Below are 27121 nucleotides of genomic sequence, written 5' to 3'. Positions count from 1 at the left end.
AAAAGGACCTTGCTGGGGCTATAAAGAAATAAAAATGGACTCTAGGTCCAGGTCAATATTTGATATTAATATGAAGAGCAAACACTGTGGCAAGCTGCTCCAACTTTACAACAGTAGCAGGCTGAGTGATGGAGGTCAAAACCCACTGCTGTTCTTTGATTTGTGGCGCCCCATCATGGTATGATTCTTCTCTGAAGCAGTGTTTTCCTTGCTGAGCCACGGCAGAGGTAGCGCAGCATGAACAGGAGGTTTTGTACTAAAAGCTTTGCTTTGAAAAACTGCAGATTAAGTGGATGTCATAATGGTGTAAAAGAGGTTTATATTTACTCTAATACAGAATATTCAGCTGGGGTTTGCTTAGTGTATACATACCCACTATTCTCAGCTGACTTGTGGTACTGTACATTTTAAATAAATGCTAAAAGGGGTTTTAGCATTTTGCTGAATTATTTGGTGGTACTTTTGGTAACTAATGTTTAATTACATAATTATGAAACGAAAAGAGAAAATTGCATTTAAAATTTATCATCAACAATGTTAAGACTCAATTTAAAGGATATTTTCATAGGAAACCTTCTGACTGTTTTTCTTGATTAATATTTTAATATTATTTTGTGCTATATAATATTTAATATAATATTAATATATGAACTGATGGTTTCACTAAAGTAGATCATGCATCAATTCAGTACAAATGTACTGAATTTTGTGTCAGGTGTTTTACGGAATCCAAATCTGCCATGCAAACTGAGCCAAAGCCATTGTAAAACACTGAGACCACCAGTTAGTGAAAAGGAGCAGTGGAAAATCAGTGCTTCCACTCATAAAGTGTCTGCTGTACCTGGGGCCGAGTGGGGGCGGGGCTCAGATCGATGGCAGACACCAGCTGGATCCTGACCAATGGCCTCTGGTACTCTGGGCTGGAGGTGACAGTGCTGTAAGCTGGAGGACCAGCTGCTGTTTGCCTCTGGAGGAGCTGCAGGATGGCCTGGATGTCTGCAGTCATCTGGGACTCAAGTCTGTTGGACATAAAATATGAAATACACTGAAAACCAGCATGACAAGTGGTTATATTTTGGATGTTGTGCAGTTTTGTGGCTCAGTGGAGAAGACGCATCTGAAGAAAACATATCAACAGAACAAAAATTCACTTCAACAAAGTAAAAATGAGCCTCGAGAGTTGATTGTTTAGATGCTTCATGTTCTCAATCAAAACTTATTTGCATACTGATGACAAACAGATGATGAGCTTCTGCTTGATAGTTCTGAGTACACCAATCAAAAGCTTTATGTAAATGAGCCCTCATTTACATACACTACAATTTGTTCATGCAAACAAATGAGCAGGTGTGTTCTTTAAATGAAGTCCTCTGGCTGTGACTGCTTGCTGCTCCCATGACAGTCATGAAGAGCATTAAAGAGTTAAACAATCATTACTAGACAATTAAAGGACTTATTAACCCCCCTGTGATAACATCAGTGTCACAGTACTACAGTTTACTACTGGGATTTTTTTTTTTTAATTTGTGTAAATTTCCACTGTTTTGCAGCACTTATGCATTTTGTGAACTATATGCAATAAATGTGCAGTTTTTCATCTGCACACATGACACAGTGTAGTACAGTACTTGGAACACTAGAGGGAGCCTTAAAGCTTACTTCAGTAAAGACAATAAAGAGCGTTCTGTAGTCTGGTGCTGCTGAAATGCAGATACTTCAGGAAGATTGTGTACTCTGTGCATGTACTGATGCATTAAAGGTATAACCAGGATTAAATAAGGAAAGACAATTCAACTTTACCAATTTTAAGTTGTACTGGTAAAAACTTGCAACAGGTTTCATATGCGTTGAAGATGTAGGCCAGTAAAAAGTACAGCAATCTAAAATGGTGTGGAAGTATGAAGTAGTAGAAAATGAAGTTCTTCTTGTACTTTGCAAAATTCTTCGCTGCTATATTCAAATGTGCTCGCTCCCCCTACTGTGCACTCAAAAGTATTCACCACCATATGTGACTCTTTATGAAATCCTGTGAAAGGGGGTACCTCTGCAAATGAAAAGTCTTTCTTTTTACTGGAGATTTCTGGATGGCCAAAGTACAGACCACACAAACTGTGTGTCATCACTTAATGCACCAAATTACATCATGACCCAGAGGGTCTTAGATGATGAATTGCCTCTTTTCCCCCCTCTACACACTCCTTTTTAGTCCTTCAGCATAAAACAAAGAGAGTCAGTAAACAGAGCAAGCAAAGCAGAGGCTTCCCAACATAGAGTTGAACACATTGGTACTTTGTCAGGTGATTGTTTGTTTTTTCCCAGCCCCCCCCGAGAGGACAGAGTGGAAGTAAACACTTTGGGTCAGGTCTGCCTGTGAGGGGAAATGAGGGTTGGTGGTGCGGTGGCCATGCCTGCCCATCAACCAAATCAGCATAAATGGCTGAAAGGTATTCAGCTGTGGCGAGACTCACCAGCATTTCTGCTGAGAGGCAGTGAGCAGAATACGTAAGAAGCACAAGTAGTTCTCTCCCTCAGATCATGACATCACATCGTAAAAGAGAACTGCCAACAAATGACATTTCCTTCAATTGGTTTGGGCTGTGACATCCACAACCCAAACCTCACAGGATGATGTCAAAAGTCTTTGCAATGTGTCTGCATTTTGTGGCTCAGTGCTATAAATAGACAGCTGCTAACTGTCTGCCTCCCCCTCATCTGTATCAGTGCACCAGCCTAGAATCACACCAGCTGCTCACATGGTCCGCTCTCTGCATTAACACGGCTGCAGCGGGTGTCTGGCCTAAAACGTCTCTGCAAGTTTTAGCCAATTATAGGCAGAATTATGGGATTCACATGGTTAGCTCTCAAAGAAGCTGGTGAAAAATACAAAGCCTATTACAGCAAATTGAACGTGAGCCCAGGGGTGTCTTTAGTTATCCAAAGGTTAAGAGCCTGGAAATTTTTATTTCATTTAATTTTTTTCTTACTTATTTAGCACTCCACTGATTTAGCTCCTCTCTGTAAGTGGAGTAGATTAGTTTAAGTTTCAACCACAATTGTTCAAAATGTGAAAAAAGCCTCCGAATTTGAATACTGGTAGATTTTTTGTGTGCTCTGTCTCACCTCAGTTTCATACCTGTGAGCTGGTGAATGTTAAAAGATTCTATACAAAGTTTTTTTTCATGCTACATAGACAGTTTTTATAAAAAGTACATAACACAATGCAAACTGACAAACTGAAATTTTGATGCCAAAAATGACTTGGTGTGCTATGTGTGCAATAATGTAACACTTCACATCTCCCTTGTTTATATTTATTACAGCCTGCCCAGATCTGATCACTGCTTAAGAGCTCAAGAGCTACCCAACACCATGACCAGTTCCCTGCTGATGTGGCCTATATAATGCTTAAAATGGATCAGGGTTTTGGAAATGTCTTCACAGAACAGTAATCTTGTTCACCTGGATATGAGGAGGTCAGGGATGAAAGTGCACTTTTCATTATGAATTTTAAAGCAATAGGGTATCCACATTTTTTTAATACAACAACAAAGCTATAGTAAACACTGCCTGTATTCAGATAAACTGCTAGCTTAGTTTGCCACAATCTTTAAGATATGGCAGACATCCTATCCCTGTAACAGTGACACCTGCATCATGGAGTGTACTCAAATACATCCTCTTGCAATCCCGAGTACAACCCATAATTCAGTAGCTTGTAGAACCAGCTTTAGCAGCAATAACATAAAGTAATCATACAGGTTCAGTTTCACACATCATGGGGAAGAATTTTTGTCCACTCTTTACATCGTTGCTTCAGTTCAGTCTGTTGGCATTTGTTTATGCACAGCTCTCTTCAGGTCCAACCACAACATTCCAGCTGGGTTGAGGTCTGGATTTTGACTGGGCCACTGAAACACCTTGATTCTTTTTTTTTTTTCAGCCATCCTGTTGTGGATTTGTTGGTGTGTTTGGGATCACTGTCCTGCTGCATGACCCAGTTTTGACCAAGCTTTAGCTGTCAGACAGATCTCATTTGGCTCTAGAATATTTTGGTATACAGAGAAGTTCATGGTCGACTCAACGACTGCAAGGTGCCGACATCCTGTGGCTGCAACCAAACCCAAATCATCACCCATCCACCACCATCTTTGACAGCTGGTATGAGGTGTTTGTGCCAATATGCTGATGTGTTTGGTTTTCGCTAAACATGCTGCTGTGTATTACAGCCAAACATCTCAACTTTGTCTGGCCTGTACAAAGGACATTGTTCCAGAAATCTTGTGGTTTGTTCAGGTGCAGCTTTGTAAACCTAAACTGTGCTGCCATGTTCTTTTAAGAGAGAAGAGACTTTTTCCTAACATGAACTAATGACCTAACATTTAAGATGTTTACTGATGACTGTATAGTGTGAGAGCTACAAAAAACAAACAAACAAACAAAAAAACCCTTCAATTGAACTTAATTTTCAACATAAATTTCCAATGGAGCAATTTTTTGTTGATTAAAGATCTAAAGCATGTCTAAAAAAAAGGCTAAAATCAGACTGTTTGGTTTAAACACGAAGGTTGACATCTAATCACAACTTATTTAAAAAATGTATTTAAAAATTTTGTTGTTTGTTAATGCAACACTTGAGGGATATTTTCTTTGGTTGTTAAATACAGTAGTAACATACAACCCCAATTCCAAAGAAACTGGGATACTGTGTAAAAAGTAAAAAAAAAAAAAAGGAATTGGTTGATTTGCTTAAACCCATATTTTATATACAATAAAACACAGAAAAACATCAACTGTTTAAACTGAGAAAATGTATAATTAAAAAAAAAAGGTAATTTGAAATTGATGACAGCAACACATCTCAAAAAATTTGGGACAAAGTCATGTTTCCCACTGTGTAGTGTCCCCTCTACTTTTTAACAACAGTCCATAATTATCTGGGAACTGAGGAGACCAGTTGCTGGACTTTGTAGGACCCTTTAAGCACCATCAGTGCTTAAAGGATGATGGAAAGGATGTGCAGCAAGTTTGAGTGATTAACAACAGAAATGGAAATGTACTAATGAGTGAAGAGAGTGTGTCAAGAAAATGGAAGGAGTACTTTGAGGAGCTGATAAATGAAGAAAATGAGAGAGAAGGGATGACAGATGGAGGAAAGTTAGTAAACCAGGAAGTGCAGAGGATTAGTAAGGAGGAAGTAAGGGCAGCTATGAAGAGGATGAGGAGTAGAAAGGCGGTTGGCCCAGATGACATACCTGTGGAGGTATGGAGATGTCTAGGAGAAAGGACAGTGGACTTTTTGAATAGATTGTTTAACACAATCTTGAAGAGTGAGAGGATGCCTGAGGAATGGAGAAGAAGTGTACTGGTACAGATTTTCAAGAACAAGGGTGATGTGCAGAGCTGTAGTCACTACAGAGGGATAAAGGTGATGAGCCATACCATGAAAATATGGGAAAGAGTTGTTGAAGCTAGGTTAAAAGAAAGAACAATACATGTATGATATTTGTTTGAGAGTGTTGATGGAGAAGTATAGAGAAGGTCAGAAGGAGTTTCACTATTCCTGTGGAACAAGAAAAGATAAGGGTGTCAAGTGAGGAACTGTGGTACTGCATGAAGATGTCAGGAGTGGCAGAGAAGTATGTGAGGGTGGTGCAGGACATGTATGAGGACAGCAAGACAGGGGTGAGGTGTGTGGTAGAGTAACAAATGGGCTCAAGGTGGGGGGTGGGATCGGCTCTGAGCCCCTTCTTGTTCACAGTGGTGATGGACAGGCTGACAGATGAGGTCAGGCAGGAGTCTCCATGGATTATGATGTTTGCAGAGGATATTGTGATCTGCAGTGAGAGCAGGGAGCAAGTGGAAGAATCAGGATAAGTAAGACAGAATACATGTGTGTAAATGAGAGGAACACAGGAGTAACTGAAGATGCAAGGTGCAGATGTAGTGAAGGAGTTTAAGTACGCAGTGTCAACCATTCAAAGTAATGGACAATATACAAGAGAGGTGAAGAAAGGAGTGCAGGTACGTAAACTGGAGACGAGAGTCAGGTGTGATTTGTGACAGAAGGACAGCAGCAACAGTGAAAGAGAAAAGGTTTACAAGATGATAGTGAGACCTGCTATGACGTATGGTTTGGAGACAATGGCATTAACAAAAGACAGGAGGCCAAGCTGGAGGTGGCAGAGCTGAAGATGATAAGATTTTAGTTGAGAGTGACCAGAATGAACACTAGAAATTAGTACATCAGAGAGACAGCAAAGGTTGAGCAGTTTGGAGACAATGTTATAAGGATGAGGCAGAGATTATTTGGACATGTTCAGAGAACAGATAATGGATATATTGGAAAAAGGATGTTGAATATGGAACTGCAGAAAAGGGGAAGACCACAGAGAAGATTCATGGATGTAGTGAAGGAGGTCATGCAGAGGGTTGGTGTGAAAGAGGAGGATACTAGATATAGGGTGAGATGGTGGCAGATGATCCACTGTGGTGACCGATAAATGGAGCAGCTGAAAGAAGTAGATGATGATGAGATGAACAAAGTCTTCACAATTTTCCTTACTTCAGAGAAACTCTGCTTCTCAAGAGATCACGTTAGTGACCTTTTGCCAGTTAACCTAATTACTTGCAATTAGTTGCACTTGCTTTTCTAGCCTTTTGTTGCCCCTGTCCCAACTTTTCTTGAGACACGTTGCAGCCATCAAATTCAAAATGAGCCTGTGTTGTTCATATAGTAACACGTTTCAACATTTGATATGTTTTCTATGCTCTATTGTGAATAAAATATGGGTTTGTGAGATTTGCAAATCATTGCATTGTTTTTATTTACATATATATATATATATATATATATATATATATATATGTATATATATAGCATAAGTTCATTACAAGAGGCCTGGGAGCTTGAGGGTCCCAAGCAGTATCTTAGCGGTTCCTAGGATTGGGCTCTTCTGAACAGCGATCTCAGATGTTGTTCCTGGAATCTGCTGGAGCCACTCTCCCAGATTACCACAGGGACCACTGTTGCCTTCACCATCAACATCCTCTCTACCTCTTGGTATTTCACAATTTTTTCCTGTTACTTCTTGATGTTACTGTCACTTGGTGTTGTAACATCTATCGCTTCAGCCTTCTTCCTTTGCTTATCCACCACTACTATGTCTGGCTGGTTGTGCATCACCAGTTTGTCCATCTGTATCTGGAAGTCCCACATGATTTTTTTTTTTTTTTTTTTTTTTTTAATTTTTTTTTTTTTTTTTTTTCTGTAAGCATGAAGTACCGCAGCAATTTCCTAATGCTGTGAACCTGTTCACCCATATGGCAATAAAAACCTTCTGATTCTGATTCTGATTCTGATGATCTTAGCCCGGTCATTCTCAAACACCCTCAGGACTTCCAGGCCATCCTTGGCACAGATGGTCCTATATACTATTGTCAGTCACTTGGATATGGTGTTCCATATATGCCCTGCCTGCAAACATCTTGCATCCTGCTGTTATGTGCTGGTATGTAGACCACAGCCTCTATTGATCTCGTGCTTAGAACTTGTTCCTGTGCTGCCATGATTAGTGCCTCTGTGGTATCTTTCAGTCCAGCTTTGTCGAACCATTGGTAAAATTCTTTGATATGAGCCACTGTCCTTCCATGATGGTTCCTGTTCTTGCTCCTCTTCCTTCTCAGGTTTCTGCTGGCTGATGTATTCAGTAAGTACATGATCAGCTGTGGCCAGTTGTGGATTTGGGGTGAAACCCTCCATGCATGGCAAGGAGCTTTCTTGTCTTGATGTCAGTGACTTCCTTCTCCTCCTTTGGACAGCTTATTATCCCAGCAGGGTATCTGATGATCGTCAGGGCATAGGTGTTGATTCCCTAGATCTTGTTGTACTCCATAGGCACTTTCTTCATCACACCTTTCTGCAGCTCTAATAGCTGGCTAACTTCCCTTTGTGATGGCTTGATCTTAGCCTCTAGTCTTCTTTGTCATGGAGAGTACTGCTCCTTGTGTCTGTTCATTTTATAGCAAAGCATCTCAGGGATCACTGTTGCCATGGTATAGATCAGGTGGTTGGTTTCAGTGATGGTTCAAGCAGGGATTGACTGTAGTCCTGCATGCTTTCAGAGGTTACTTCACATACTCTTGGTAATCAGCCACGGAGGGTCCAGGTTTCCAGCTTAGCCATGATCTTCTCTTTCAGGTCAGCTTCTTTGGTATTCAACATATACCAGCTGTTCTTGGGGCTTGGTATCCAATCTGGGAGTGTGCGGATGGTGATGATATGTCCCCCCTGACCTGACATCCCGGCTCCCCCTTGCCGTAGCCGTAATGTACCCCATCAGTCTCTAGTTGTGATAGCAGTTCCATCTTGCGGATGTTGGGAAATGGAGCTACTAGTTGTTTCAGTGTCAGTCTAGATGTTGGGTGTCAAAGAATCCATAGGTCCCTCATCCTCTTCATGTAACTCCTTTCACTGCGATTACATATGTAGTAGCATTCCAACTGTTCCCTGTTCTCATCTTGTGACCATTTGTACTGTATCCTTGTTCCAGTAGCCCACTTGTCATCAGTATGCCCTGGTTCCTCAGCACCTGACACAGACCTTGTTAAGCCATGCTGGTATGGCTTCAGTTATATGTCTGTAGCAGCAACACTACCATCTTTGAAACAATAGGTTGGGGTTTGAATCCTGGCCAGGGCATTCATCCAGTAAAGGTCCCCAGGCTAGGCAACCCCCCATACTACCCAAGCCTAAAAGCAAAAAGGTTCTGGTTCATCTAATTTGTTTGCAGAGGTGTCAAGGTGGAAGATATTCTTTCACGTTTTAACCAAATTCAGACATAAAGGATCACCATTCTGACATTTGCTGATGAGTCTCTAATTTTTAACCAAATCTTGGCATTCTTCATACACCTAGCAAAGTTGTGTTGTTTTTTAACAGGTTTTTGCTGGATGGGAAAAATGTATAAAACACAAGGCAATTCAGCTAATGACAATTCTGATTGCAAATGGGGTTTAATATGCTAATAGTGGCTAATCAAAATCGACTGATTAAACCTTTTGCCCTATTTGCTGGTATGTTTTATCAAATATGGGTATCAGCAGACTTTTGCTGGTCAATGTCAAGTTTTCTGGGGACCTTCAGCTTCAGCTTCTAACCAGCTTAAAAAAGACTGCAGACAATTACAGTACTGCAGTAGCTGTAGTATTAAGAGATTAAATGGCCTTTTCCTGCTACTGTTATTATATGGGCCTTTAGAAATTCACTATTGATCTACCTTTATCTGTTAAAGTTGCCTGAAGCCTCTAGTCTGCAGCAGAGGTAAAGAGCAGCTGAGATGTATCAAATGTATTCCTGAGTGTTAAAGAAGCAAAGAGCACTTGCTGTGTTTTGGTTTGACATGACCAACATGCTGTTTCATAATCTTTCCCAGCCCTCTTGCCCCTGCACACCTGTTGAGGTGCTGCTGCAGCAGGTCTAGACGTTGCTCCACCTCTCCATAGGTGAGCTCTGTGTCACTGTCATCCTCCCCGGCTGGCGTCTCCTGACACTGGATCGACTCCTCTGCACCCTCACTGGGACGCTGACACACCCACTTGTCAGGGTGGAGCTCTGGAGGGAAAGAAGTAAGCAAATGTGAATACACATACACATGCGTACACAATAAATGATCTGTGTTATTAGTCCAGTGCCTCAGGGGAAGCATTATCCTGTGCAGTGCCTTCTCATCATTTAGCTTTACTAAGCTCTGAACAGCTTACCACCTTCTGAATCCCGACACCTACGCTAGAGAGTAAACACCCATCTGACCCTGGCGCGCACGACAACTTCAGTGGGATTTTCCTTCCTCTCCTTTTGGGTTTCTGCTGGAGATTAAATTGACATTTCCTGTGCATTGCTCTCACTGGGCTGTTTATAGGAATCAATATCACACTGCTCTCCAGCAGAAATCCTCTTATAGCTGTAACATCTGAATTATGGGATATTATCAAATCAACATGCTGACAGTTTTCCCATGTCAGTGTAGAATCCTGCTGAGTTTGACTTGGCAGTTAAAACACAGGAGAGCCCTGTGTGTGCGCGTGTGTGTGTGCTGGAGCTGTGTTCATACTGAACGATTTGATGGGGGATTTAAGGTGACTGCAGTTGCCTACTCAGACTGGAGGTCACATGAAGTCAAGCGTGGACACATACTGGTGTGCTCTACATATAGTAACAGGAAGACTGTGAAAGTGAGGATGCCTCCCAGATGCAGCTGTTCATGTGGAAACTGCTCAGTCATGCTTCTCCTACTGTTTGAGCTGCACTGGAATCCACAGGAGGATTCTGTAACTGTTTGCTTGTTTAGTCGAAATTCCTGGACTATTAAAGTCAATACAGTAACTTTAACAGCATTATTTTACCTTTTGTTTCCAGCAAATCCAGCAGTTTGGTCTTGACCTACAATCATCTTTCATTTTATTACTGAGTGGGTTTTAGGTTTCACCATTGTGACACATAATAGTTGTCTGGATTTTTAATAGGTGTGACATTCCTCCCCTGAGGCTTTTTTCCTGGGTATTTTTGGAATTCTTCTACATTAACATCTGAGTCATTTACTAATTCTGGTGTCAAAATTCAGAGGATGAAATGCAGATTTACAGCAATTTGTGTGTCAGTTTAAAACAATCACAGCGATTTCACTGATGTTTCTGAAAAATCTATTGAGAAAAAATATATTTATTTGAATGATAGGAAAGAAGCTGCTCCTTTATCCATGAACCAAAAACAAATCCCCTGTTACTAAATAAAAAGAATGAAAATGTCCTCTTTATTCACAGGAGCAAATACAGAGGACATTTCTGTCACCTTTATATTCCTGGTTCTGTGTGTTGTCTCCAGCCTGTGCGTCGGAAGAACTGCTCAACCCAAGGCCCAGGGTGTGGTCCCTTACCACCGGGTAGCCTAGCACACCAGAACACAAGGGCCTCTGCTCCTCTTCCTCCTCCCTGCCTTCCTCCTCATCCTCATCCTCATCCTCCTCTCCCTCCTCAGCAGACTCTCGCCTCTCTTCAGCTGCTGAGGAAGCGTAGACCTGCCTCGTCTGCTTGGTGTCGCAGTAGGTGACCGTAGCCTCCTTGTTGTGGGAGCCTATGGGCACAAAGCGCAGTCAGGAAATCTGCTGGGGGGAACACTGTCTTCCTCTGGGGAAGTCAGGGTTGCCTCATTATCTCTGACAACAGTGGCATGCGTCTTGCTTTGGGATTAAAGTGAGGACAAACAACGTTAAAGCACAGTCTAGTTATGAATCATATAATATTATGTTCCAATTGTGTGTTTACACATGAAGCTTGATCAGCAGTAATGGAATAAAGCTCCTGTTCACTAAACTGAAGTGAGATCTAAACCTTCACACCTGACGGATGCAGGCAGGATGTGCCAGCTGCTGGACTGTGAAATGGACTGTCAGCTACATTCTCTGCCCTCACTTGCGTTATATTGGGAGATGATGACACTGTATTCAGAAGGCTTGTAACCATGGTGACCAATTAGATTTGCCTGAATTGAAGCCAAACTGCTGAGTGCTGCTGCACGGAGACTCTGTCTTCATGTCCCAAGTCTCCTGGCTGTTAGAAGTCAAATTACAACAGATCCCACGGTGGAGGCCACTCCTGCTCAAACACACTGAGTGATATCGTCTGGAAACCTCCCTGCTGTCTGAGATCAGGCAGCCTGCTGTGTTTATCTACATAATACACAGGTCCTCCGGGGCTGTAACAAAGGTGGCTCTGAAAAGCAGGGATGATTGCAAAAAGTCTGTGTTGAATGAGTCTAACAAACTGAACCAGAGTTAGTGTTTCAAGAATCTGACGATCACACTATAAACTTCATGACTTAAAATCAAAATGTAATTTAAAATCCTTCTCCTCATGTATCAGGTCCTTACTGATCATGGCTCATCATTTTGTTAAGATGTCTTCGTATCATATTATGCCCACAAAGCACATCACTCTCATTCTGCAGACTTATTTGTGGTTCTGAAAGTGGATTAGGTGGCAGAGCCTTCAGCTATCAGATCCCTCTTCTGTGGAACCAGCTCCCAGTTTGAGTTCAGGAGACAGACACCCTCTTTACTTTTAAGATTGAGCTTCAAACTCTTCTTTTTGATAAAGCTTTAGGTAAGACTGGGATGTAAGGCTGGCTCTGGATATCCCTGAACCAGTTACGTTACTATAAGCTTAAGCTGCTGGGGAACTTCACATGATGCACTGAACACTTCTCTACTCCCATGTTCTCAATCCCCATGTGTCCCATCTGTTGTTCATAGTCTCTCTGTGCTCTCCTTTTCTGTCCTGGGTGAGGAGCCAGAGAATGAGCGATTCAGATGTTCTGGACAGACCTGGTTACCAGGGCCCCACCCAGGTGCCCTGGGGAGGGCAGTTGAACATCACCTTTCTGGTAGGGAAGGAGCCTAGTTGGGCTCACCTCAACGCACACCTCTCCTGAAGAGCGGCTGGACTCTGTTCCAGTCTGGAGTTGCCCTCCAGTGAGAGGTGGTGGCCTGGGGTGGGTATCCTTGTATCCCTTCGGCTTGCTACGTCACAGTTTGTAAATGGGTGGATGACAGCGTTATTTCCCTGCACCTTCTGGCCAGGTAACGGGTCCTGACTGTCAGTTGTGCTTACTGTAAGTGCTGAATGACAGTTCAGAATACACAGCCTCCTTGGAGTTGCTGGGTGGGCTGCTCGAGGGTACTCCATCTGGTGACTCCGTCGTCCTACTGGGAGACTTAGATGCTCACATGGGCAACAACACGTGGGCAGTGAGACCTGTTCTGTTATTGGACTTCTGTGCAGTTCACAGTTTGTCCGTAATGAACACCATGTGCGAACACAAGGATGTCTATAAGTGCACGTGGCACCAAGACACCCTAGGTTGCAGGTTGATGATTGATTTTGTAATCGTATCATCAGATCTGCGGCCGTATGTCCGGACACTCGGGTTAAGAGGGAAGCTGAGCTGTCAACTGATCGCCACCTGGTGGTGTAATCTAATGTAATGTAATGATAGCGGTTTTGAAGATCATTTCTCTCTGATTACGCTGACCCAAGCTTTTATCATTTAGTAAAATTTCAAAACATAAGTGGTTAAAGCTGCCGCTGCTTGGATGAAATTCTCACTGCTAATTAATAAAAGTTACTTTCAGCGGCTCCCTTACTTAGAAAGGGTCACCACAGCAGGTTGCGCTGCATGTTTGATTTGTACACTTCCTGACACAACCTCAAAGGGATTCCCAGGATTGACCCAAGGACTTTTAGGCGAATGTGTAAACAGCTCCACTGTAGAGCCACTAATTAATTAACTAATAACTGACCAACCCATTCCTATAGCTAAACAGAATTAACTGTCAGAAAATGAATACTTGCAGCACAGCTTTAAGCTCCAACTGGCACAAGCCGGCTTATATCACAACAGATAAAGTAGTGCCTAAAAATAGTGAAAAGAACTCGCAGACTTGTAAATTTCAAAGTGAGTATCAACAATGTGAACAATTAATATAACTTCTGCTTCTACTGCTGCTACTAGATATATTTTATTTACTTATGATCAGACCTCAGCCTGACTTCTCGCCCCATGGCACCTGGGATAAGCTCCACCCCCTCCACAACCCTGAATTGGATAAGTGGAAGCAGATGGATGGATGGATGGATCTCAGAGCTGTTTTTATATGTAATGTGTAATGTTACTAACATTTCAGATAAAAGTTTTTTTTTTTTTTTTTTTTTTTTTTTTTTTAGCCTGTCATGTCTGGCATCTTTCACAATCGGAATGATGATCCGAATGCACTGATGTACCAAACATATTTGCTTTGACAAGAACAGCTCTATATGTTTCCTATAGGCTCTTCTTGTTAATGTTTGCAATTTTATTTTTATTTATTTATCTTTTTATTTAGTTATTCATGCCAAGTCTGACAGGCAACAAGGAAGGGGCAAGAACAAGAGGTGGGGGGGAGAAAGGGGGGGGGGGGGGGGGGGGGGGAGAAAAGGAAGAAAGGAGATAGAAAAAAAAATAAAAAAATTAAAAAAATAAAAGGGGTTGATATACTCACACACACACACACACACACACACACACACACACACATCCATACACACACCCATATGCACCTACATATACACACACACACACACACACACACGCATACACACAAGTTTATTGTTTGTAGTGATGTGTGTGTATGCGCCTTTGTCATGCAATGTATTCGATAATGAGGGCGAGAAACTGCAACCATGCCCCCCGCGATCCAGAGGCAGATAGGGAAGGACCCAGGGGACCCAGGCCATCCACAGCACAGGAGCTCAGAAGACTTGGGGCCACACATCCCGATGGCAACCGCGTACACTCCCCAGAAGAGGAAGGAGGGAGGCTACAGACGGAACCCCCACAATCCAGGGGCTAGAGTCCAGAGAGCCAGAGACGACGGGCAGCCCACCCCCCCCGGCAGGCCGGCACCCCCAGCACGAGCCAGGCATGCGGCCCCCGAGGCCCCAAGCGCCCGAGAGCAGCCCGACACCCGGCAGAGCCCCCCCACGCGCCAAAGAGGCCCCAGCCACCCCCAGGTCACGGCCGCCAAGGGAGCAGGCCAAAAACCATGCCGAGACATCCGGCCACACATCCCGGGACCCACGGGCACCCACACCCCAGGGGCGGCAGTGACGACCAGTGGGGAGCAGCGTGGAGCGGTAGGGAGGGGTAACTCCCACCCTCCGTGTCCCACAGGTGCCCAGGCTCGGCAAGCCACCAACCCAGGCCCAGCTGTCCACACACACACACTCTCACAAGCACGCACGTACACACACACACACACGTACCAGTCATTCCCTCATGTACACACACGCACATACACACGCACGCACATTCGCATGCACCAGTCACACACTCATGCATACGCACATGTAACATACATGGACACCTAATGTGGGAGAGCGGGTACCAGCACCAAGCCAGCGGCAACCCAGGGAAGCAGCCAACCCAGCCCCGAACAATGAGCCAGTCCCCATCTCTTCTTCCTGCTCTTGTCGGAGACGGTCGCACTATCTCTCTCTCCCTGCCCTCCCCATCTCTCCGCTTGCTGCTTGCTGTGAGAGCGTCTTTTTACACACTGTCCGAATAAGAACAAGATTGAACCATGGATCTGGCAAACTGGGCATTCTCCATCATTGATCGAATTTTTTCCACTATGAGATCGGGGACAGGGGAGCCTGCGTGTCCGAGTGGAACAGACCCGGTTGGATACGTCATCGACTCTTGGAGCTCGTGGAGACCTGTGTGCTTCTCGGCCCTTGGAGTGGAAGACGTGGAAGACGCCTACATATTCGGCTTTTTGGTAGCAGTATCTTCTCTGTTTGGGCTCGGTGGATACCTGCTTTACTGGCAAATTAAGAAAATCTGGACGGCGGTTCGACATCTGCAGAGGCTGCCGATCCAGGTGGAAGGGCTGAGCAGAGCCGCACAAACTCAGACTCAAAGCCTGGTGGACCTGAGCCGCAAGATTAGCGAGCTCGCAGGCGAGAGGGGTTAGATCAGGAGATATAGTTCGGTTCTGCACAGTGAGGACGGCAATCAACTAATTTGGAATATTGGATTTTTGAATGGTTTCCCAGTAAGACTGAAGGCTGTTGGAAAAACAAGCAGCCTGTTCCAAAACAACTTCTGTTATCAGGAATTCGGCTCCCCTGCCGGCCTTGGGTTGGCAACCATATCTCTCTCCAGGGCACTGTGTGCGGCTGCTCTCCCCCCCACTCCGCGTTGTGATTTGTGAAGCTGGGTCTGGTGTATCACGGCAGCTGATGAAATTCCACCACTATCAGCAAACTGTTTTGGCTGGAACCTGGCATCTGGCTCCACAATGCCCCCACCTCTCGTCTCCTTCTGCATCCCCTCCTGCCCTGACCTCACCTACCGCCGCTGTCCTAGCTTTACATGTGCAAATGCTTTGCTAAGGTGGTTTTTTTGGACCCTGGTATAGTGCTCTTTTTGAGCACTGTACCAGATGACTTTTTTTTTAACCTAACTTCCCCATGATGTGTTGTTTTCTCCTCCTGCCAAAGGTAGCGCCGTAAGAAACGGCTGCATGACCCAAGGACACATATCCCCCTATGTGTGTTGTGTTTGTGTATTTGGATGGTGTTCTGTAACTGCAATTTCCAATGTGTGAACTTGTTCACCCACATGGCAATAAAACTTCATTCATTCATTCATTCATTCATTCATCCCAGGCGGGGTGCATGGAACTGGGGTGTGAGAAGGCCCGCCCGCCCCCTCCTCCCACCCAGCGTGTTGGGGGGGTGATGTGAATGTATGTACTGAGAAGAATGTGTATGGCTGTGTGAAAACTACAGTGCTTTTAAAATTGGAGGGACAGATGTAATATGAGCACTGAATAACAGCGCCCATCCACACTGTCCCCCCAAGGCCCTCAATGTCTAAAATGTAAATAAAATTGAGGTGCAGGCAGCAGTGAACAGACAAGTGGGGCCACCTCAGCAGTGCCACCCACTAACCACTGTGTGACACACCTGCCCCCCAAGGCCCTATATGTACTATGATGTGTTGTGAGCTGTATAATGCAATTAAAAAAGGAGGAGTGGGACATCACGCAGCACAGCGAGCAGAGCCGAGGTGATGGCCCTACTCACTGCAGCACGAGCCCCCCACCCCCGAGAACCTATGTGTGCATAATGTGATGTTAAACTGAGTGGGAGGAGGGGAGGGGCCAGGATAAATATGACCGGGAGGCAGAGGACTACCCCCCGGAGGAAGAGAGCCAGCTAGCTACTGGCCCACTAGGCACCCCAGTTCCCTACACCCCCCCGCAGCCCAGGGAAGGCAGGTCCAGGGCCTGAAGTGACCGCACCCCCAGGACGCCACCGTACTCCAGGCCGGCACCCACTGCCCCCACTGCAAACAGGACACAACACACACCCCACATGCATACAAAGGACAACAAATATCGCACACACACACACACGCACGTACGCACACATACACACGCACGCACACACACGCACACACACACAGACACACACCCCCACATACATACTCACACATACACACACACGCACACAGTGGTCCTGAGTCAGAACCAACCGGCCCCGTGTGGGGCAACTGCTGCTCCCTCACCTGAGCGCCCCACCACCCCATGGGGGAGGGCACCCAGAATCCCGGAATGCCAGCCAGACACCCCGACACAGCCAACCCACCCCACACGGCGGCGCGCCCAAGGGGGCACAGACCCCTCCAGCGCAGGGAGGGGCCCAGCCAGGAAACGGGCAACCCCGGGCACCAGGGCCCCGACCCCCGCACCCCGGCCCCCACAGAGGAAGCCGGCCACCCGGACGGGGCCAGCACCGCCACCACGGGACCCCGAGCCCCACACCCCACGACCATAAGAGCACCATCCAAGTCCCCACCACCAACAACCAGGGCCCGGACACAGAAACCACAAAACGGTAGCCACCGCCTCCAGGCCAGAGCCATCAGACACCCAGGCCCCCCCGGCCCACCCCCAGCCACCTACCGGGTGCGCCATGAAACCAGACCACAGCTCGTCACCCCCATCATGCGATGGAGCTGATCAGTGGGGACCAGAGAGATTCAAATTTTGCCAGTTGATTTTTAGAGGTGGCAGACATTCTTTCCAGACTAATGTGGTCTAAAAGTAGATTCTTATAGTGAGTAACGCATAAATCATTTTTTGATTTCCAATTCATGAGGATAGTTTTCTTAGCGATGCATAAGGTAGTAAGAACTATGTGTGATATATTTGTTTCCATGTTTAATTCACTTAAATCACCTAGAATGCACAGTTTTGGTGATGTTGGGATATCGCAATTAAAACATGTGGATAATTCCTCACATATCCTCTGCCAGAACCTCTGAACAGGTGTACAAGCCCAAACTGCATGCATATAGTTTTCAGTATGATTGCCTGAACAGTGGGTGCATATATTTGTGTCTCTGAGGCCCATTTGGAACATCCTGTGTCCTGTATAATGTATTCTATGGAGAGTTTTGTATTGTATAAGTTGTAAATTCGGACTTTTAGTCATTTTGAAAGTGTTTAAACATATCTGTGTCCAGAAGTTTTCCTCTGGGTTAATGGAAAGATCTCGCTCCCATTTTGTAGTTGGGAGGGATATTGAATCATTAATTTTTAATAATAACTTATATATTTTTGATAATAATTTAGGGGTATAAAGATTTAGAAATTCTGTTACCAGTACAGGGGTTTCTAATTTTAAATTATTTAAATTAAACCTTGCCTGTATGATAGACCTCAACTGCTGGTATTCGAGACATTTGCTATTGCTAATTTCATATTTGGAAATAAGTTCTTCAAATGAAATAAAGGTCCCATCGTGAATAACATGTTCTAAATTCTTTATTCCTTTCTCTTGCCATGTTGAGAAGTTCAGTACTGTTTTTTTCTGACATATATCTGGATTGTACCAAATGGGTGTCAGTTCACATGGGATAAGTGAAGACTTTGTTATCTTTAAGAATTCCCACCAGGCTGTCAGAGAGGTGTTTATGTTAAGACTTTTAAAACCGCTATGATGTTTAATACTGACGCTAATGAAAGGTAAGTCAGAGATTTTCACTTTTCCACAGAGTGTTTGTTCTAAATCCAGCCATGGGCTGTCTAAAGGGCTTGATTTGATCCATCTTGAAATATACTGTAATCTATTGGCTAAGAAATAGTGATAAAAGTTTGGGAGTTCTAGACCACCACTGCATTTTAGCTTTTGTAAAGTTTTTAAACTTATTCTTGAGGTTTTATTTTTCCACAAAAATTTTGAAATGTTTGAGTCCAGAGATTTAAACCAGGCAACAGAAGGTTTATTAGGGATCAGTGAAAACAAATAATTGATTTTAGGCAAAATCATCATTTTTACTGTGGCAACTCTCCCCATGATAGATATAGGTAGAGAGTTCCAACGTGTGAGATCATCCTCTACTGTTTTTAATAGAGGAATATGATTCAACCGTACCAGGTCTGACAGCCTGGGGGAAAAATTAACACCTAAATATTTAATATTGCCAGATTGTAGTGAGGTGGTCGTGGTGTTCTGAAAATTACAATTTACAGGTAAAACGTTTGATTTACTCCAATTGATGGAGTAGTCTGATATAGATGAGAACTTATCTATAAGTGTGATTGTTTTTAAAAGAGAAGTTTGTGAGTTCTCAAGGAAAAGTAATACATCATCCGCATAAAGGCTTATCTTATGGTCTGTGTTTTCTGTTTGAATTCCTTTAATATCTACATTTTGTCGGATTGTTGCTGCTAGTGGTTCAATGAAAATGACAAAGAGTGAAGGAGAAAGTGGGCAGCCCTGTCTGGTGCCTCTCTGCAGACTGAAGCTTGGGGAAATAAGATCATTTGTTCTAACACGTGCATTTGGAGAGCTGTATAATGTTCTGACCCAGTTTTTGAAGGATGAACCAAATCCAAATTTGTGTAAAACTGCTAACAGAAATTTCCAATTTACCCTATCAAATGCCTTCTCTGCATCTAAAGAGACAACTGTGGTTTCTAATTTATTAATAGAACAGTAATCTATTATATTTATCAGTCTGCGTGTATTATTGGCAGAGTGCCGACCCTTGATAAAACCTGTTTGGTCTGGATGTATAATAGATGGAGTGATTTTTTCTAACCTTCTGGCAAGGACTTTGCAAATTATTTTAAGGTCTACATTAATCAGAGAGATTGGCCTGTAGCTGGATGGGAGTGTGGGGTCTTTGCCTGGTTTAAGAAGTAGACTAATGTTAGCAGAGTTCATGTTTGGAGAGACCGCATGATTGCTCTGAATCTGAGCCACCATTCTGAGAAAAGAGGGTCTTAGTACAGACCAAAATTCTTTATAAAACTCTGCTGGAAAACCATCTGGGCCTGGGGCTTTATTATTTGGGAGATGCTGTATTGCTTCGTAAAATTCAGATGATGAAAGAGGCGAATCAAGAGTCGCGGCCTGTTCATCATTTAGTTTAGGTAGATTAATGTTATTAAGATATTCTTCAATTTCAGCATCAGATGGATTAATCTGCGATGAGTATAAGGCTTCGTAGAAGTCTCTAAAAGAGTTATTTATTTGTTGTGGGTCGTGGGTAATATTACCAGTTGAGTCTTTAATAGAATAAATGGCTGTTTTTTCTTTATTTAGTTTTAACTGGTTAGCCAAAAATTTTCCAGATTTATTTCCATGTTCGAAGTTTTCTAAACGCAACCTCTGCAACATGAATTGTGTCGTTTTATCAATTATTTCATTTAACTCCAGTTTTAGTTTCCTCATGTTGTTAATTATATGTTCTTGTGCTGAAGCAGCATAGGCAGTTTCTAAAGATTTAATTTTCTGTTCTAATTCTAACACAAGTGCTTTTTCTTTATTTTTCTTATACGAGCAGTAAGATATTATTTTGCCCCTCATTACTGCTTTTCCTGCTTCCCAAAGAACACATGGTGATATTCCAGGTTGATCATTATTTTCTAAATATGCTGACCACTCCTTTTTGAAATAATTAATGAATTCTTGTTCTTTAAGTAATGATGTATTAAATCTCCAGTTCCTGATTGGTGGTGTGACTCTTTTCTGTGTCAGAGACATAGACACCGGTGCATGATCACTGATAGTGATAGGGTGAATCTGAGTGTCTGTGATATCCATCATCATGGAGCTGCTAACTAAAAAGTAATCTAAGCGGGAGTGAGACTTGTGTACTGGTGAGAAAAAACTATAATCTTTCAGAGTGGGGTGATGTGAACGCCAAGCATCGCAAAGACCAAAATCCTTCATGTACTGTTTAAGAATGTCTGCAGACTGCCAGTTCCTCTGACTCACTGCTGTACTGAGCCTGTCAATATCTGCATTAAGTACCAGGTTGAAGTCTCCTCCTATTATAAGTGTGGTGTCAGAGTGATCGGACAGTAAAGTGAAGAAGGTATGAAAGAAGGAGGGGTCATCAACATTTGGCCCATATATACTAGCAATGCATAAATCTATATTTTGAATAGTTAAATTGAGTATTATAAATCTACCTTCTGGGTCTGATGTAGTATTTCTAATGATGCAGTTTATCTTTTTGTTAATCAATATGGCTACACCTTGTAACGTCTGGGTTGTGTTCGGTGGTGAAGAGGAGGCGGCGGGCAGCCAAAAAAAACGCACAAGCACACTGGCACTGAGAATTTCAGTATTGCCCTTTTAATAAATGTAATCTTCACAACCTTATGAAGCCCGGTTGAACGGCTGCTACATAAACACACATGAAAACGAGCAGTGTTCATACAACCTATGACGGTACAAAAAAAATAAGGAAAAGGAAAAGGTCCGCCTCAATCCAAAATGTCCGTCTGCAAAAAAACATCTCCCGCGCTCTCTACTGAGGAGCGGTGGGTGCACACTGGTGACATCATCAACACAAAAAGACCAGACTGTCGTAAAGAGACATCACAATTACGACTGTTACAACCTCTTTGTTTGGAGTTGTAGCAGGCTGAGTACATGTGAGGGAACTGTGGAGAGGAGAGTGTGTGCGCAGATGTTCTGGACACATGTGTCTCCTGTAGAAACACAACGTCAGCCTGTAAATCATTTAACCGATTAATAATTTTCACTCTCTTTTCCCTTGAACCAACTCCGCGTACATTCCATGAGACAAACTTGAGTGTGCTCATGTTTAGATTAACCGGTGAAGTGTTGTGTGTTTACTAAAGATGTGTGCGCGCGTCCTCGCATGTGTCCTCCATGACCTTGTGTGCGCATGTGTACGTGTCCTGCATGACTGTGTATCCTGTATGGCAGCGTGTGTGCTGTATGTCCGTGTGGCAAACATGTTGGGTGCAAAAAAAGAAGAAGAAAAAGGAGTGTAAAGTGAGAGAGAAATGAAACAGTGCAAACACCAAAGAGCCAAGCATAAAAAAAGAAAAAAAAACAACATGATAACAAAACAAAGAGCTGTGCATTAATTGTTATATACAGACCTGTAGACCGGCCGCGGTTTAAGTTTATCTCTTATCTAATCAATTACATGCTTTAAATTAACATGAAGTTGCTCCTAATAAAGCCATGGGGTAACCTCCCGGTCCCTGTACAGCTGACGTTAACATAAAGCTTATCTACAGCTACCGTAGCTCTGACGCCCTCAGTGATGTATTTCTTCCTTATTGGAAATAATACTCGCCTCCGATCGAGAATCTCTTTTGGAAATTGTTCATTAACACTGTAGTGTGTTCCACGCAGCTCTCTGCCCCGACTCCTGACCTGCTCTTTTTGCTTGTAATGTTCAAATTTAGCTACAATTGGCCGAGGCCGTTTGTTATCGGGCTTCTTACCTCCGAGCCGGTGAACACGATGGAAAGTTATATTTTTTACCGCTTCACTCGGGAGTTTCAGCTGATGCTGGAGGAATTCGCGAACCGAGGCTTCGGCATCCTCCTCTGCCTGCTCTGGGATCCCGGAGAAGACGAGGTTGTCCCGCATGCTCCGAGCCTGGATGTCCAGAATGGTCTCCCTCATTTTCTTGTTTTCCCTGGTCAGCTGTGTCATCCCATCGGTGAGTTGTTTCACGGTATCCCTCAGCGTTTGGTTCTCGACAGCAAGCGCCGCCACCTGCTCTTGGCTAAACTCCAACGACACCCTCAGCTGTTGGAATTCCTTGTGTAAAACCTCCACCAAGGCAAGTCGGGCATCTAGGCTAGTTAGCTTCTTGTCGATGGAGTCCAGGACATCAGTGAAGCTTTTCTCTGGGGATAATGTGGATGTGCTTGTTGAGCACTCGGAACGAGTGCGTTTAGAAGTTGGTGTGGCCGTGGTAGCAGGATTTTTTTTGTGGTTTGCCCATCACGAAGTTGACAAAGCACTCGTCGACGTAGCTCTCCAGGCTGTACAATGTTTCCTCGTCCAGTTTGTTATATTGAAAGAATTAATAGGCAGAGGTTAGTATTAGGAATAATTCTATTTCGGTATAAATATATTGGTTTGATTTACCTGAGTTGCACCGGTTTGTTTACTATACCGCCATATTACTTACGCACAGCTCTCGCGTGATCTCAGCAGTGACGCATCTCCCAGATAAAAGTTAATAACTTTAAACTTTATAGATGATTCACACTTCTTTGTCATTCATCTGACAATCCCCAGTGAGCAAGCAATTTGTGGCAAAAAGTGGAGGCCTCTGTTTTAACAGGAAGAGACCTCCAGCAGAGTCAGGCTCAGGGAGGTGTAGTCATCTGCTGAGGCCAGATGAGCAGTGAGGGAAAAGAGAAGAGGAACACAAAGATACCACAAACAAGAAACAGGAAAAAAAGAAAAGCAAAACAACAAAAAACAGACAATCTCCCGGCACTCTGAGGCTATAGCAATATAACTAATAATGATTCAGGGTCACCTGATCCAATCCGAACTGTCAGCTTTATGACATCTTCTGTCTCCTGAACCCAAAACTGGGAGCTGTCTCCACAGAGGAGACCCCTTATAGTTAAATGCTCTCCCTCCCCATTCTACTTTTAGAAACTCTAAGAATGACATATAAGCCAGCTTATTGAGTACTCTGTAAGGATAATATGGTACTATGAGGTGTTTCAGATAGGGGTCTGAATGATCAGAAGGATTCTGTGAGGAATTTAAACTGATTTTTGGATTTTACAAAGAGTGAATGAAGCATAGCTAACATGGACTTTTTGTGCAGTGAGAGTCTAGAAGTAACAAATGCTGTTCCTAATTTTTTTCAATATTGTGCAGATTAAAGAAGGTCTTCACATTGGAGGCCAAGATAATGCCATCCAGTGTGTGTGTCTGTTTTGACACTATGTTTCTGAGGTTTAATTATATGAAGGTGCAGAAGGACTGATGTTAGTTGGCTGAATAAATGGAAGTGCTATGGGAAGATTTTGCACAACAGTAAACAGCAGCATGTGTGTGCTGATTGTTCAATTGCACAAATAAACAGGGTTTCCCATTTAAAACCACTAAAAGTAGCGCTGTTGTGCATAAAGCTGACCTGAGGAGGATTTTCTTTTGTATGAGACCCGTCTTCGAGACTTGTCATCATCCATGTTGGAATCAGTTGCTTGTGGGTAGGTCGTCTGTAAAGGGATAACATATAATCAGACAGAAGCATGTATAAAGTCAGGACATATAATAATGCACGTGAAGTGGATGAGCCAGGAACCCCTGTTGTTCTGGAAGTAAAAATGTTAGAAGCAAAAAAAATTAGTAGGTGGCAGACCAACAAGTTTGCTCAGAAGGTAGAGCAGGTCATCTACTAATTGGAAGGACAGGGTTTCGATTCCTGGTTGCTCCAGTCTGTGTGTCAATCCCGAACCCCAGGTTGCTCTCCGGTGTCATTCGCTGGAGTGCGAATATGTGTGAATGTTAGATAGAAAGCACTTAGGTGGAGAAAAAAGTGCTTGTGTGAATGGATGAATGAGGCATGTTGTATAAGACACTTTGAGTGCTCGAGTAGAAAAGTGCTATATGAGAACCCGTCCACTTACAATTTAAGCAACATAAACTCCTGCCTGTCTTGTTGGAACACCATGTCTCAGCTGTTTTTGTTGTAATACTAGCAGGCCCTTCTCATGTGTCTCCTCTGCTCTGTGTCCCTCTCTCCTTTCCAATTCTCTGAATAAATAACAAAAGGTCAACACAAAGTGCACTCCCAGCTCTCTTTTTAAAAGATAAATAAAACAACTGGCTAACGTGGATTCACACACACATAATGCTTCTCTTTCACTTAATTCATTAAGACACATCATATCCTGTGTCTATAATGTCCTCCTTTAGTGATTAATACTCTCTCACTCTTGTCTTCCAGCAAATGGGGGATTACAGAAATATGTCTAAATATCTAAAGCAGAACTCATAAGAGTGATTTTACATGAAAGCCTTTAATCTAGTTGTCTGCTTCTTGGATCACTATAATTACAGGCAGGAGTCGGTGGGGCCAGCCTTATTTAAATTACCTTTGCTTTTTCATCACGGAGGTCAAAAGTCAGCTCCAGGTTAGTGAAGAAGTGGTCAGCGAATTCTGGATACATGTCCAGCACCTCCAGAATGTCCTCCCTCTGAATGGTTTGCAGGTCGCAATAACTCAGCGCCCGCACATCTGCGCAGGATTTCCCTGGCTTGGCGTACAGGTGGATCATCTCACCGAAGATGTCATTCTTGCCTAAAGAAGAAACATTTGTGGGGAGGTTGACAGGCAATCAAATACAAGGAAGTGTAATGTTTTGCTTATAAAGGACATTCATTCTTGGCAGAATAGGAAATTCCATGCAGCTCCTTGGAGAACATATCGTTGGGTATGATGAAGGACAGTATTTGATGAGCTATAAAGAGACAGGCCACAGGGCAGAAAAGCGTGAGAATGTTAAAGAGGCTAAAGCACATCACAGTCATTGAAGGAAAAAAAAAAAAAAAGGGATTCATGTAATGCCAGTTTGTCCACATGAAGCTCTGCAGGACAAAAAACCTGCCTCTTTTTAATGAGTAATGACCTACATGACCACAGGGTTTACTATGCTCGCTTTAGTGTGCCGTCTGTTTCAAGTCTGTGGGTCATCACAGAGCCCAGTAATTCATTTTCTCCAAGATGCCCTTTTGCAAACACCTTGCTTTGGCTTCTGTTTTGTCAGTATTTGGTAACAGTGCTGTCATTTGCAACATACATGTATGCTAAGATCTTTAAAGTGCGGACTAGAGCAACAATGTGTTCATGATTTAGCAGCTAATGTTGGATAATTAAGTTATTATAGCCACGTTTTGGTGCAAAAGGTATTTTTTGAAAAAGGCAACCCTGCACAGATGAGTGTGGCCTAAGCAGATAGCGGATTTGAACCTGGGACCTTCTTGCTGTGAGGCAACAGCGCTAACCACCACACCATCATACTGCCCATTTTATGTCTTATCAAATTCAAAATGAGCTAATATTTATCGTAAAATGATGCATTTTCTCAGTTGAAATATCTGTTGAGATATTCAGGTTATTATGAGATCTGCAAATCATTGCATTTTTATTTACATTTTATACAGCGTCCCAGCTATTTTAGATTTGGGTTTGTAATTAGCAGTTTCCTTGCAGAGACGGTGCTGAGTTGTATGTGGCGGTTCTTGCTTATCCTGACCCTGTTGTGTCATCTGCTTTCTCTAGACCTTATTGACTGTGTGAAAAGAGCCTTTAATGAAAAACAAGTGCATAAAAGGCTCAGCAGGCTACACCTGCCCACAGCTGGGATGAGAGAAAAAGGGAGACCAGATGAGATTTGCTGTGATTAAATCTGGATGCTGTCGATAACAGAATGCGGCTTCTGTCATCAAGCACTGCATCACAGCACACTGACAACCACACGAAATTTCTCTACCCTCTTTTCTTCCTCTGTCACTTCACGTTCTTTGTCTTTCATTGCTGTTCTCTTCTCTCTACTCTGCCCACTCACTCATCCCTCCCCATTTCTATTGTCATTTGTCTCTATTTGAAAGCAATCATGCCCTCTTTTTTCCATTAACACATATCCTCTGTTACCCTCATCCCACTATATGTACTCCCCCACTATTTTCAGTCCTCTCCCTTCGTCTTGGGCATGCCTGTGAGGCAGCAGCAATCAAAATGTTCTTTGAAGTTAAAACAACATACCAACCCAGCTTTATTATAGCACAACTGAGCCATCTTCATTTAGCTGGCCCACCTGCATCCATGCCAATGGAGGTGTACTGTGGTAAAGCTAACCAGGCTGGACTAACAGGAGTCGTGCTCCTTTGAGGTTCTTTTTAAAGTGTTTTTGAGCCAGCTCATCAGCTGAATTCAAACATTTGCGTACTTGGATGTTGAATCATTGTCAGCAAGTAAGTTTTCTGCATAGTTAGAAGCGCACACTGGCTATACTGCATTCAGCACCAGAAATCACTGAATCCTCAGACCTGACGGTGAGGTTAGTAGGCCTGAGGAACAAATGTCTTTCTGTTGCAGAAAGCAGCGCCAGTCATAAACTATAAAAATGATACAGTTTGGTTAAACTTGCTTATTTGAACTCAGACCAGAAGTTTGATATATATGAAGCTACACTGATCAAGCATA

At 43.3% G+C, this 27121-nt stretch overlaps 1 protein-coding gene across 1 annotated transcript in view; it reads right to left on the bottom strand.

Annotated features, from left to right (window-relative positions):
- LOC115791894 (potassium voltage-gated channel subfamily H member 7-like) overlaps positions 1-27121 on the bottom strand; it is a 98051-nt gene that overhangs the window by 1638 nt on the left and 69292 nt on the right. The window contains exons 11-15 of the mRNA XM_030746191.1: positions 25011-25216; positions 24047-24131; positions 10847-11128; positions 9451-9610; positions 842-1019 (exon numbers count right to left, since the gene is read on the bottom strand). Of these exons, the coding sequence (XP_030602051.1) occupies positions 842-1019; positions 9451-9610; positions 10847-11128; positions 24047-24131; positions 25011-25216 (911 nt within the window). The remainder of the gene's footprint in view (positions 1-841; positions 1020-9450; positions 9611-10846; positions 11129-24046; positions 24132-25010; positions 25217-27121) is intronic.

Source organism: Archocentrus centrarchus, chromosome 2 (genome assembly GCF_007364275.1).
Source record: "Archocentrus centrarchus isolate MPI-CPG fArcCen1 chromosome 2, fArcCen1, whole genome shotgun sequence".
NCBI classification, from domain to species: domain Eukaryota; kingdom Metazoa; phylum Chordata; class Actinopteri; order Cichliformes; family Cichlidae; genus Archocentrus; species Archocentrus centrarchus.
This window is presented reverse-complemented; position numbering and strand designations above follow the sequence as displayed.